Source organism: Peromyscus maniculatus, chromosome X, assembly GCF_049852395.1.
Source record: "Peromyscus maniculatus bairdii isolate BWxNUB_F1_BW_parent chromosome X, HU_Pman_BW_mat_3.1, whole genome shotgun sequence".
NCBI classification, from domain to species: domain Eukaryota; kingdom Metazoa; phylum Chordata; class Mammalia; order Rodentia; family Cricetidae; genus Peromyscus; species Peromyscus maniculatus.
The window spans coordinates 100,381,816-100,396,734 of NC_134875.1; the positions used below are offsets into that span (position 1 = coordinate 100,381,816).

The window sequence follows — 14,919 nt, forward strand, 5'->3', positions numbered from 1 at the left end:
GCCAAGTTTGAGAAACTGACTCTGAAACTAGTACATTGAAAGAAGTGACAGGATATGTCAAAATGTGTGATACATTGTAATAAGTTGAGGGAGAAGAGAACTTCATGAAAAATAAGAGTGGAAGGAAGTCATGGAGGGACTGAGAAATGAGTGGGATGGGGTGCATGATATGAAATTCCCAAAGAATTAATAAAAAAAATTAATAAAATAAATATAAATAAAAAAGAATTTAGGTATAAATGAATGGAAAATCCAGCAAAAGAAGAAAATAGCAAATAAAGTTTCATCATTTTAAATGGATATGTATAAGTAAATTAATACCAGTCACTTTCATGAGAAGGGCCTCTTCTGAGTTCAAAATAACTTATATAAACTGACAAGTGAAGAAATTAAGAAAATTAATGTACACCTGAGCTGAATATCCGTCATCAGTTCTCTCAAGGGTCTTTAATACATATACATTATATTTAGCTTGAAGGAAATATCTAGGCACATCACTTCATGTCCTATTTTAGCAAGCAATTAAGAATGATGTTGTTATTTTTGAAAATGAAAGGTAAACTTTATAAATGTGATTCAGAAGGCATCAGAAAACCACTTATAGAATATTGTATATTTTTAGTACTTTCAATCTATCATGCTGACATTATTGATCTTTTTGACATTTGCTTTTAAGTGGTGCTGTGGGACGGTCTGTATGTCAAATTGCTCTGATTGGTCAATAAATAAAACACTGATTGGCCAGTGGCCAGGCAGGAAGTAGGTGGGACAAGGAGAGAGGAGAATTCTGGGAAGCGGAAGGCTGAGGCGGAGAGACACTGCAGCCACCGCCATGACCAGCAGCATGTGAAGACACCGGTAAGCCACCAGCCACGTGGCAAGGTATAGATTTATGGAAATGGATTAATTTAAGCTATAAGAAGAGTTAACAAGAAGCCTGCCACGGCCATACAGTTTGTAAGCAATATAAGTCTCTGTGTCTACTTGGTTGGGTCTGAGCGGCTGTGGGACTGGCGGGTGACAAAGATTTGTCCTGACTGTGGGCAAGGGAGGAAAACTCTAGCTACAAATGGCGCCCAACGTGTTGGCAAGAGTTTCCACCTAAAACCTGAGAAAAGATTCTAAAACGGAACTAAAAACAGCTTCCTAATTGTCTCTCTCAAATGAGCGGCAGCTGCTGGTTTGAGCTACTGGCGGGTTCCTAGCATGCAAGCTTGATCTGCAGTATGGCGGGAATAAGGCCTTTGCAAGTGGCACATTAAGCTGCATGGTGGATTTAGCCTTTGCTAGTACAAAAAAAGAGGTTTCTGGGCTACACGCTGTTTGGATAAAAGCACAGACCCACGATGGCTTCCAGAGCTGGCGGAAAACGTACCACCGCCATGTTGGGAAGCTGAAGTGGGCGGAGCCAGCAGCCACAGCGCCGTTTCAGGCTTAGAAGGCTGCAGTTTAAAGCAATAGGCTCAAGGTAATATAAAACATAAGCCACATAAAGATGGCTACCACACAGAGACTCTGGATTATGTTCTCTTTTATATTCGTAACTGAAGAGAAACATTTGATTGCAAAAGCTGTTGAGTTATGCCAAAATGTGTGTTTTAAAGGTACCTTAACTTCAAAATTTGGATGTAAGGATATGTTGCTTTGGAAAGGAGGCTCTGCTTTTGTTTCCACAGAAAGCCAGAGGCTATGGATTTGTTCCAGATTAAGATACATCAGGTTTGACCAGCCAAGACCACCTGAAAGGTCTCCGATGACACCATGGCCCAGATGATCCAACATCCAGAATTGTTTCAAGGCAACTGGCTCAGACGATACGGTCTCACGGACTACTCCATGATCCTAAAATTTTCTTTGTGTCCCCATAAGATACAGCGCCCCCCTCCAGCAGGAAGTAGTAAGAGAAGCTACGCCCAAATTCCCAAATATACCAAGCTGACTTTGGAGATGTGTAAAAGTTAAAACCTTCCTTTTAAAAAAAAGAAAGGGGAAGTGCTGTGGGACGGTCTGTATGTCAAATTGCTCTGATTGGTCAATAAATAAAACACTGATTGGCCAGTGGCCAGGCAGGAAGTAGGTGGGACAAGGAGAGAGGAGAATTCTGGGAAGCGGAAGGCTGAGGCGGAGAGACACTGCAGCCACCGCCATGACCAGCAGCATGTGAAGACACCGGTAAGCCACCAGCCACGTGGCAAGGTATAGATTTATGGAAATGGTTAATTTAAGATAAAAGAACAGTTAACAAGAAGCCTGCCACGGCCATACAGTTTGTAAGCAATATAAGTCTCTGTGTCTACTTGGTTGGGTCTGAGCGGCTGTGGGACTGGCGGGTGACAAAGATTTGTCCTGACTGTGGGCAAGGGAGGAAAACTCTAGCTACAAAGTGGCGCAATGACAAGAGGAAATTTTGAATTTTTGTTCCCCAAATTGTGGGTGGGACTCCATTTTCATGCTTGATCAAAACAATTTTAAAAAATAGATGTAAGATGATATACAGATAAGTATAGAAATCAAATCAGTAAAAACTTCAATTAACTAATACAGTTACTAAGGTCATTCATACATATGTGGTTGAATTTATCATATGAACTCTGAAACTTAGAGGGTAACCTTTCTAGATAATTTTCTACTCACAAAGTCTACCAAGTCCCCATACTTACTCATTATTTCAAGCCCCAGTTAGGAAGAAGCAATCACAGGTTATATGCAAGCAAAGGCAGGATACTCTAAAGGTTTAAGTTTGGATCTGAGCAAGGTGATAGAGGAGAACAAGGGCTACAGAATGGGTTAACTAAAAGATGTATGAAGAAGTCTTACAGAAATCCTCTGCTTGGTAAGCCATTAAAAGCAGACAATACATATATGGAGTTTGAACAAAAGTACCTTTCATGGGTAGCCAATGCTGTTCCCAAAAGACATAGTTACTAACTGAAATTCTCAGTGCTAGGCACATATAGCTCCTATGAGTAAATGATCAGGGAGGCCAAGAGGCATCTAAACAATACAAACTATTGCCATTTATCTTAGTTGTGTCCATAATGACTAGAAGGTAAGACGGTATGCTGAAAATCCTACTCACTTTATATATAGCACATAGGAAAATCAACTAGCTTACAGTGTGGCCTAAATTACATAGTGCCAGAAAATTCTATGCATGCGGTCAACCTGTAACTTCAAGTGACTGGCAAATTTTGCCTACTGGTATAATAGTAGAATGATGGCTACAGAAGAAGCCAAATGCTTCCTGACTGGATACGAGGCCTGTTCCACAGGAGGAATTTCATGTCTCATACTGTAAACCTACTCAAAGCCTGGAAAAACATGGTCTCTGGGGTAGAACATACTCTTGGTGTTATGTTAAATGATCATGCTGCCAAACTGCCATTTAACTGTGTATTTTTTACAGAAAGATTTATGTTGCTCTCAACTTTGGTTACAGAAACACTTTTATGGATTAAGTAGTGGTTAAGGCCGAGATGCATATCTGGTCAAAGTGTCATCTTTAAAGAACCATGAGTTCTCAGCTGTAAGTCATCTATATGAACATTCTCCCACATAAGGATCAGGGATCCTCAGATAAGTGAGCAGAAAGAATGTAAGAGCTTATAGATGAAGAAGAGAGAACAGTGAAATGTAGAATTCTTGACCTAACATGGCTTTCATATAGATGAATTCACAGCATCTGTGGTTACCCATATAAGATTGAGCAATTCAAAATTACAGTACGGACAGGGGAGGGGCTACCAAGTTCCCATACTTAGCAGTGGAGCTATTAGCAATTGATGGTTGCTGATATAGGGAGAGTCATTCTCCTTTAGAAACCTGGCTGCAGGTAGACTGCCCTTGCTCCATTGGATGGTCCCATATCATGCCCATACTGGCTGCATAAATTAGGTTTGGGAGTTTATTTATAACAATTCAAAGAGGATATTTAATTGGGAGGGTGATAGAGTGAAATGATGATGAGAAGTTGAGGAAATGTACTCTGTAATATTAGAACATTTTCAAAGAAAAACTGAAATCTTATCTAAAAAGAATTATTTTAAAATCATATCAAAAAATGTACCTTAAAATACATATATGTTAAAGTAAGACTATTTAGCTAAGTTGCTATTTTTATATATTATCCTTCAATTTATTTCCAAAATGATAACATTAATAATACAAAAATACTTCATAATTTGTGAAACTATTTACCATAGTCTATTATGCTGCTAATGAAATATCTCATAAAGCTAATAAAAAATTCAAAGTAACTAAGTTGTAAATATAAATACATGTTGACTTCTAAAAATTAATACCAATTATCTTTTCTCTTGGACATTCTTAAAAAACACCAAAATATTTCATCAAAACATCTTGTTGAGTTGTGATTCTCCAACATTTCAAGTCTATGGAAATGTTATTTGTGAGGTAAAATTATATTTGCAATCATATAAATAGATTTCATAGGTCATTACTTAAATGCTAATGCATACACTCGTAAGTGATATTCTTATAAGTAAAATTATTTCAAATTCATTATTTGGAGTTGTTTCTTTTATTTAACTTGATTTATAGAAAGTCTTTTAGAGCTGGGTGGTGGTGGCACATGCCTTTAAATTCGGGAGGCAGAGGCAGGCAGATCTCTGTGAGTTCCAGGCCAGCCTGGTCTACAGAATACATTCCAGGACAGCTATGACTGTTAAATAGAGAAACCTTGTCTTGGAAATCCAAAAGTCAAATAAAAAAAGAAAGTCTTTTGGAGAATACTGTCAATTACCTACCAAAATTGAATGCTTTATAACTGCTGAAGTTGAGGAAACAAAGTCCTAATAATTTCCAAGAAGGTGGAACAGATCTTATTAAGGCAATAAAAGTCCTGCTGTGAAGATCAAACCATATAATCTCAGAAGGGAATAAACATAGCTAACTATCAGCTACTAAAAGTAAGTACTGAAAAAGTGTGCACATCTTTAGGTGACCCAATGCAATATATAAATATTTTGGTCTGATTAATATGTTATAATTCATGATTGGTATTGATTACTATAAAAATAATATTTTGAGCCTGCATAAACAAGGTCTCTATCATCTTATCCTACTCTACCCTATTATATTATACACTACTCTATTCTATAAACTTTCTAAGTTCTAGAACAATCAATGAAGGGAAATAGACATGGGTATGTTGTCTAAAGTTTTTACTCATAGATAAATACTGCTTACGTAAAGAATATAAAAAGCCTTCCAACACATAAAGAAACTGAAAAGATTTTTCTAAGCTGATATTTGGTTTTTCTTGATATCTAAAATATTTTATATATTAGACATCACCTTACCATATTGTTTCAATCACAGTGACTATAATGCAGATATTTGAAAGAAAAGAAATTGTGAGCAGCACAAAAATAGGAAGAAACATAAGATATAAGGCAGAACGTACATTGACTTTTTCTTTCAAGTCTGAGATGTTGCCTTCTTTTCGATAGACTGCAAATTCAGGACTCTGCAATACAGCTTCTGAACGTGTAATCCAACTGTGAAGTTCAGTTATATCGACATCCAACCTAAGAGAGCAAAGAATAAGGCTCATTATTTCTTTATTATCTCTTTCTTCTGTATAGAAAGCAAAAAAGGAATTTATTCACATTGACCCCATCCCTTCTAATGTAATTCTCCAATTATTGTTAATAGCATCAACATCTCCCTAGTTAAACTTTGGAGTCAAGTTTTATCTAGAGTCTTATGATCACAGAGTCCATTTTATTCAACTCAATGCAGCAATCCTCTGTAAAGTATCTCCCATTACCTGGACACTGCTTGAAAATCTTGCTCCCTGAAAAATTACTACCTCTCCAAATGAGTCTTATTTAAAAAAAATATTTACAATGTACTTAAAAAGAAATCAATTACAACACAGGAAGTCCAAATGGGTGAACAAAGAAGTCTCTATTATCAATAAAAAAAAGTACAAAGCAATATTTTTGTGAATAATCTTCTACCTTCTGAAACATCTCAACATGACTCGAGGTTACTGAAATATATATTTCAACTGACACTGTAAATAACCCAAGAGATTATCAATATACCAATTTCTTTACGAGTCAATCAATTTTATGATTGCTATGATGATACACCATGACCTGCTGGGGATGCTGTGAATGTGTTGCTATGATTGATTGATAAATAAAACGCTGATTGGCCAGTAGCCAGGAAGGAAGTATAGTGTAGGTGGTGTAAGGAGAGAAGAAAATTTTGGGAGGTGGAAGGCTGAGTCAGGAGATGCTGCCAGCCCCCTCTGCCATGAGAAGTAAGATGTAAAGTACCAGTAAGTCACAAACCATGTGGCAACTTATAGATTAATAGAAATGGGTTAATTTAAGAGAAGAACTAGATAGCAAGAAACCTGCTACAGCCATACAGTTTGTAAGTAATATAAGCCTCTGTGTGTTTACTTGGGTCCAAGCAGCTGCAGGACTGGCGGGTGAGAGAGATTTGTCCTGACTCTGATCCAGGAAGGACCAGGAAAACTTCAGCTACAATGATCAAAGCAACTTGGGGAGGTGAGGGTTTATTTGGCCTTTGCTTCCACATTACAGCTCAGTATCAAAGGATATCAGGACAGGAGTTAAAACAGGACAAGATTCTGTAGGCAGGAGTTAATACAGAGACCACAGAGGAGTGCTGCTTACTGGCTTGTTTTACATGACTTTCTCAACCTTTTTTCTTGTAGAACCCAGAAAACCCACCCAGAGGTAGCACTACCCACAATGGACTGGGCCTTACCACATCAATCACTAATTAAGAAAATGCCCTCCAGGCTTGCCTATAGACAGATCTAATAGAGCTGTTTTTCTCAGTATGGGTTTCCTCATCTCATGTGACTTTAGCTTTTGTCAAATTGACATAAAATCACCAGCACATGAGCTATGAAAATAGTCAGTGTTGATTTAGTCCCTCTGCTGAAAAAAATAAAATAAAATATTATCATCTACCTAGTTATTTCAAAGTATATTTTTCCTGGGATCATTGAATTTCCTGAGAGTATTGATTCTAGACAAATTCATGCTATTGAGTCAAACTAAGTGTTCTTCAGTAGATGAATGGATCAAGATACATGGTAGGTATGTACACAATGGAATATTTTTAAGCTTTTAAATATCCATATGTTCGCCGGGCGGTGGTGGCGCACGCCTTTAATCCCAGCACTCGGGAGGCAGAGCCAGGTGGATCTCTGTGAGTTCGAGGCCAGCCTGGGCTACCAAGTGAGCTCCAGGAAAGGCGCAAAGCTACACAGAGAAACCCTGTCTCGAAAAACCAAAAAAAAAAAAAAAAAAAAAAAAAAAAAAAAAAAAAAAAAAATATCCATATGTTCATTTATGAAGTTTCCTCTTTTAATTACCAATTTTCATTAAAATATAGTCTTCTTACTTGGAGAAAAAAGCTTTGTTCTCTCCTGCTTAATTTATATTTATTTACTAAATTTATTTTTATTTTACTAATATATATACTAAGTCAATACTTTGGAAATATTGTCAGTTCATTACCCATTAGAGTCCAATGAATCATCTTGAATTCCTATCAACATTTCTTCACTCTCAATAGCAGAATGTCTTAGGAAAGTATGTTTCAAGATTTTTTTTTGGGGGGGGGTTATATGTTTGTTTCTGTTTGTCTGTTTTTTCTCAAAATCAAATAATTTGTAGTCTCTGCCTGAAGGTTTTCACTTGCAAGTGAACAGGAAAAATCACAAATACTATAAGGGTAATGATTCACTAGTGTTAAAGAGGGAAAAGTTAGAGGTAGTACGTAAGCATCCTGGAAGCAATGGCACTCAGTTGAAAAATCATGGAATGTTTTAGACACGGTCTCTCAAAGGCTCCCTACAGGACTGAACCTCATTTTTCCACAACAATAATCTTAGCCCTGTTCATGTACCATCTTCTATTGGCCTCATTCTTTTCCTTATGTACCTACTCAACATGTCATAAGAATGCTTTCTAAAACTACTTGAACTCTTCAGAACTGTGAAAAGATTCCATACCATGACAATGTGTACCTTAATTCTGTCATAAGTATTTTTTCACCTTTAATTAGACTCACAACATGATGTATTTAAAGAATTTTTCCAAAGTGCTCAAAGCTCTGAACTACTTTTTTTCTCTAGCTTTCATAGGAGCTCATAATTTGCTTCTTTAAAAAAAATACAAATAATATGCAAAATTGCTTCTCCTTTCTATGTGGATAGATTTAATCTTACCTTGAACAGCCCCTTTCTCATTTTCTTCTCTAAAGCCTGTCTAAACTCAGCTTTTCATAAAATCTACTCACATTTTCATTTTGAACATCATTGTACGATTTCACAAACATAAGAATCTCAGTTTTCAATTATCTATGACAGAAATTTAACCACATCCTCTGAATCCATTTTATAAGGAAATTATTAAAATTGTTTAAAGTCATAGCATACTATCTTCACTTATAAAATATTAAAGGCATTCTGATTTTTCATAAGATGATGACCAAAATTTTTTAACTTTATTTTTTATTGATTATTTGGGGATTTCACATCATGCACCCCAATCCCACCCATCCTCACACATCTGCTTATAGTGCCTCCCAAAGGAAAACTAAAAAAGAAATAACAAAAATAAGACAAAGATAAAGAAAAAATAACAAAATAAATAAATGCAAATAAGAATCTCAATTTTAATAAAACACAAGCAAATCAAACAAAAATAACAAACAAACAAAACAACAACAACAACAAAATTGTGCTCCTCCATCTTTGCCTCTCCATCAACTCTTCATTCCTCTTAGTGGCACTGGGAGCTGCTGTGTATCATGTAATTCACCCTTTTTTCCAAATAGCTTTCCTTGCCATTGTATACTATTTTGTTTGTCAGGTTCAAGGCCTCCTCTGCCAGGCCCCCTTGGAAACCCCCCAGTGCTGTGGGATGTTCTGTATGTCCTGTGGGAGCCTGTTCTCGGGTTCCTCGTGGCTTTAACCAGCAGTTCCGCATAGAGGATGATTAGGACCACAGGCCTGAGTGCAGGTGTCTGAGATGGTCTGCACTTGGCTGTGCTGTGGGATGGTCTGTATGTCAAGTTGCTCTGATTGGTCAATAAATAAAACCTGATTGGCCGTGGCTAGGCAGGAAGTATAGGTGGGACTAACAGAGAGGAGAAAAAAAAAGAACAGGAAGGCAGAAGGAGTCACTGACTGGAGCCGCTGCCAGATGTAAAGTACCGGTAAGCTAGGAGGCATGTGGCAGGTATAGATTTATGGAAATGGATTAATTTAAGCTATAAGAACAGTTAGCAAGAAGCCTGCCATGGCCATACAGTTTGTAAGCGATATAAGTCTCTGTGTTTACTTGGTTGGGTCTGAGCGGCTGTGGGACTGGTGGGTGACAAAGATTTGTCCTGACTGTGGGCAAGGCAGGAAAACTCTAGCTTTACCCCAGACATTCCACTATTGCCCCAATCATGCAGACCATATGGCTATGGTTCTGCAGTACCAGTCCCTTCATGTACTCCAGTAGGTCATAGAGTAGATTTTGGGGTGTGCCAGCTCAAAGCCATGGATATGTACCTGGGTGGCTGCTGAGTTGTGAAGACCAACATTTTAATGACATCCTATTTGATGTAGTCTTAATGGACTTACTAACCCTATACCATCTGTACTTCATTTAAGGCACATTTTCCTTCAAGCATCATAGAATACCCTGAACAAGTTCAGTCTTGCCATCCCCTGCCATACCTTAAAAAGAGGAAAATCCATTATTGATTAATATCCAGAAATCCACTGGAATATTTCTAGTATAATCTCTTCTCACTACTTTAGTTCATTTTTTTTCTATAAATCAATTTGAAAACATTGAAAGAAAAATACTTTGTCTCAACAATATGAAACTAAAATATGCACATACCACTTTAAAACTCACCCTTTAGAATTGCCTTCTGTAGTCTCATTTCCCATTGCTTTATATTATCTGTAGAAAATATTGCCTACTTCCAATCTCAAATAGCTAAAAGCATTTAAGGAATCACTCAACATCCTTAGTCATCAGGGAAATGCAAATCAAAGTGATTCTGAGATATCATCTTACACCTGTTAGAATGGCTAAGTTCAAAAACACTGATGACAGCTTATGTTGGAGAGGATATTTAGTAAGGGGAACACTCTTCAACCGCTGCTGGGAGTGCAATCTTGTACAGACACTTTGGAAATCAGTATGGCTGTTTCTGAGAAAATTGGGAATTATTCTACTTCAAGACCCAGCAATACCACTCTTGGGCATATATACAAAGGGTGCTCAATCATGCTACAAGGACATTTGCTCAACTATGTATAGCACCATTATTCATAATAGCCAGAACCTGGAAACAACCTAGATGCCCCTCAACTGAAGAATGGATAAAGAAAATGTCATACATTCACACAATGGAGTATTACTCAGTGGTATAAAACAATGACATCATGAAATTTGATGGCAAATGGATGGAACTACAAAAAGTCATCCTGAGTAAAGTAAACCAGACTCAGATAGACAAACATGGTATGTACTCACTCATAAGTAGATATTAGATATAAAGCAAATGATAACCAGGCTACAATCCAGAGCCCCAGAAAAGCTAGGTAACAAGGAAGACCCTAAGAGAGACACATTAATAACCCTGGGAAGAGGAAATTGATACGATCTCCTGGGTAAATAGCGGTGTCAGAGGGGGAGGTTTGGAGGTTGGGAAAATGAAGGATCAGGAAGGCTGAGTTGGGGGAGGGACAGAGACCAGAGATGGATAGCAATGAAAGAGATACCTTGATAGAGGGAGCCATTATGAGTTTAGGGTGAAACCTGGTGCCAGGGAAACTCACAGGGACCCACAAGAATGACATCAGCTAAGACTCAGAGCAATAGTGGAAAGGGTGCCTGAACTGGCCCTCTCCTGTAATTAGATTGGTGACTACCCTAATTGTCATCATAAAACCTTCATCCAGTAACTGATGGAAGCAGATGCAGAGATCCACAGCCAAGTACTGGGCTGAGCTCTGGGAGTAAAGTTGAAGAGAGGGAAGAGGGATTATATGAGCAAGGGGATCAAGATCATGACAGGGAAATCCACAGAGACAGTGGACCTGGGTCATGGGAGCTCACAGACTCTATACAGGTAGCTAGGAAGCCTGTATGGAACCAACCTAAGCCCTCTGCATGTGCCTGATAGTTGTGTAGCTCAGTCTGTTTGTGGCCTCTAGCAGTGGGACCAAGACATGTTCCTGGATCACAAGCTGGCATTTTGGAACCTATGCCCTATGGTGGGATGCCTCAATCAGCCTTGATACAAGGGTGGGGGGGAGAATCTTGGTCCTGCTTCAATTTGATGTGCCATGCTTTGTTGAATCTAATGGGAAGCCATACCCTTTCTATGAATGGATGAGGGTGGTGGTAGAAAGGAGGTAAGGGAACGAAACAGGATGAGAGGATGGAAGGGAAACTGGTTGGTATGTAAAATAAATAAAACAATTAATAAAAATTAAATAAAAAATATTGCCTACTCCCATATATAGATCCATGAATAACACAACTTAATTCATTGAATAACACTAGATAGTCAAGGAATTTTCAAGAAAGATTTCTAGTAGGCACAGAATTTACACTGATATTGTTTGTTCATATTACAATCATGCTCTGATGACATTCCCAACCATTGCCAAAAAAAATAAAAATATAAAAAAAAACAAAAGAAAGCTATTTTAGTACAGAAAGAAATAGTTTCTATACTAGAGAAACTGCAGAACACTTTTAGAGGTGTGAAATATGAAACTGAAATTTCATGGTTCAGATATTTCCCCTTTTTCATCAACAAACTTTTCATAGGGAAGAACCCAGTACTACTTACTACTCTGTTAAATGGACAAAGTATTAAAATAATACCTAATAACTTCTGCTATACTCTTAGATCTGAGCATCTCTCAAATCCTCATCAGAGAATATTGTCCTTACAGTAAATGGCAATTAAAACAGAGACTTCCTAACTGATCAATGTGCAGACAACAAATTAGACATATATCACTCTGAATTTCAGGGATCTTTGCCAAAGAGGAGACAGAAAGATTTTATGTTCCAGAGTTGGTGGATCGCTTCAAGGAAACAGTGATTTCCTGACACAATAGAGCAATGCACACATAAACTCACAAGGATTTCGATAGCATGCACAAGACCTGTGCAAGTTCCAGACAGACAAAAATCTCAGTATAGAGGGTGGTAAGGTTGATATATAATCCCATCATAAGCTGAGGAGCTATTAGTATTTGATGACTGCTGGGAGATAGTCTTTTAAAAAAAATGCTAATGATATGATCTATGAAGGATGACCACATAACAAAGCAGGTCCCAATTTTAAGAGCAGTTGCCAGACATTATGTACTGTATTTGATGGGGAAAGAAAGGAACAAAAGATGTAATTTCAGTGATTGGAGGGAAGGGATGGGAGGGTTCAGCTTGTGGGAAGTGTAGGAGTTGAAGGGGTATGTTCAAAATACATTGTATCAAAGTCTAAAAGAATTAATTTAAAATTATTTTTAAATAGATAGTACATTCTTACTAAATCTAATATTTGATATCACCTTCCTAAATAACAGGCCAGAATGTACCTGTCCACATTTTAAGGACCTATTTAACTAATTAAATGTTTTGGACAACAAACAGGGACTTAACTCAGGGACATTTTGAGGATTTTTTTTTATTTTTTTATTTATTTTTTTATTTTTTTATTTTACAACACCATTCAGTTCAACATAATAGCTACAGATTCCCCTGTTCTCCCCCTCTCGCCCCCCTCCCCCTCCCCCCAGCCCACCCCCCATTCCCACCTCCTCCAGATCAAGGTCTCCCCTGAGGACCGGGATCGACCTGAGACTCAGTCCAGGCAGGTCCAGTCCCCCCCCCCCCCAGACCGAGCCAAGCGTCCCTGCATAAGTCCCAGGATTCAAACAGCCAACTCATGTAACGAGCCCAGGACCGGGCACCAAAGCACAGCTGCCTCCCAAACAGATCAAGCCAAATGACTGTCTCACCCATTTAGAGGGCCTGATCCAGTTGGGGGCCCCTCAGCCTTTGGTTCATAGATCCTGTGCTTCCATTCATTTGGTTATTTGTTCCTGTGCTTTATCCAACCTTGGCTTTATACCACCCTGAACGCGCCCGATCTCGTCTGATCTCGGAAGCTAAGCAGGGTCGGGCCTGGTTAGTACTTGGATGGGAGGATTTTTTTTTAAACTCACCTTTTCCATGAGTTATGGTTATATCAGCTTGAAAACTAGAGGCTCTGCCAAGGAAATTGGTTATCTATACACAATGAAGGCTTTGTAGAATCAACACCATGGTAACTGTTCCTTGTGGCTCTGTGAAGATTTTAAGTGAGGCCCGGGCACCCGCTGGCATGGAGTTCTAGTAATTCAGATCAATTTAAGCAAAATTTGAAAATCTAAAGAGGTCTTTTGTTGTTCATTTTTTTTGTTTGACTTATTTTTCCAAACTTAAAAAGGGATTATACCAGGTACTGGAACTTCTCTTTCAAATAATTGTGCTATTGAGCATGATTACACATTAATAATATTTGTACATTTTTCTCATTACATAAAAACATTTTTACTATATTTGTTTGCTTACATTTGTTACTGCACTGTGTGAGCAAGAGTGTGCCATGGCATGAATGTGCAAGTCAGATGACTACTTGCACAACATGTATGAGTCTGTGCTCTCTTTCTGCCATGTAGGATACTGGGATTGAACTCAAGTGTTCAGGCTTGGCAACAAGTAAATTTACCTCCTTAGCCACTTTGCTCACTCCTTATCTACATATTTTTAAAAAGGACTTCAGGTATTATTTCTGTGCAGTTTTGAGTGAAAGTTTAATCTAGGGAAAATATCTATTCATAAGCAGATAGATTAATACATTACATTTCCTTTCTGGAGAAAAATAAACTTAAATATAAATAAAAATATTAATACAGATTAATATAAAAGAGTTTATGCTTGTCACAAGTCTATTTCCCCCTCATCATCATTGTGATATCTTGATTCTCAAGGAAATATGTGTAGTGCAGTCTAACCTGAAACTCTTGCATTCTTCAAGACCTAGGTTCTTCTCAACAGAATCCTGTTTACACATTTTCTCCATGCTCTCTATTGGGGCTTATTTTACCAATTGAATCTCTGGTTGTCTTTATTATATTTCCTGTTTTTACTACAAGTTAATTTTACCCTATACTTTACATGCTATACAACAATTATCTCAAAATTAAACTACTACAAAAGTCTAATTGTGTTTTCTCTAATACTGTCTAGAATCACTATTATTTTTGTTGTTGTTACTTAGATTTGGCATTATACAAGTTGATTTGATCATTAAAATAATTTTCTATGTATTGTTTACTAAAATATTCTCTGTACAAGTACAATGTTCAGTCTAGATTCTCCCATGTAACATTCAAAATTACTGCTTACAATCCTGAGAGCTAACACTGTGTTATGCATTGCTTTCTGTCAAATACAGTGCCAACAGACAGTCCCACTTGTTAATGCCAGCAATGAAGGCAAAGTAGAAACAGTGTCTGAAAGGCTTCCCATGTGTTCTCCTAGAGTATTAACAACCTACGCTCTATGCTTAGCCTCATTACATTTTTACTATATAATTAACACAGTCACCTTCTTAGAACCTACTCAGATGCTGGCTTTTAAGTAACTCTTAAAAGAATATTTAATTATTTATCAATTTGGCAGCTATTATTACCTGGTTTGCTATGGTTTTCTTGTGTGTGTAGGTCTCAGGTTTTTCACTATCTTTAAACAGTCAGATATACATGCTAGATATATAGCAAAGTAGCAGAATCTTGATGTAAATGCATACTTGCTCAAAAATTAGGAGCTATAT

The 14,919-nt window shown here is 37.5% G+C and overlaps 1 protein-coding gene across 11 annotated transcripts in view; it reads right to left on the minus strand.

Annotated features, from left to right (window-relative positions):
- Dmd (dystrophin) overlaps window positions 1-14,919 on the minus strand; it is a 2,251,111-nt gene that overhangs the window by 1,362,810 nt on the left and 873,382 nt on the right. For all 11 annotated transcript variants that reach the window (XM_076562037.1, XM_076562042.1, XM_076562041.1 and 8 more), the window contains exon 18: window positions 5,426-5,549. In XM_076562037.1, the coding sequence (XP_076418152.1) occupies window positions 5,426-5,549 (124 nt within the window). The remainder of the gene's footprint in view (window positions 1-5,425; window positions 5,550-14,919) is intronic.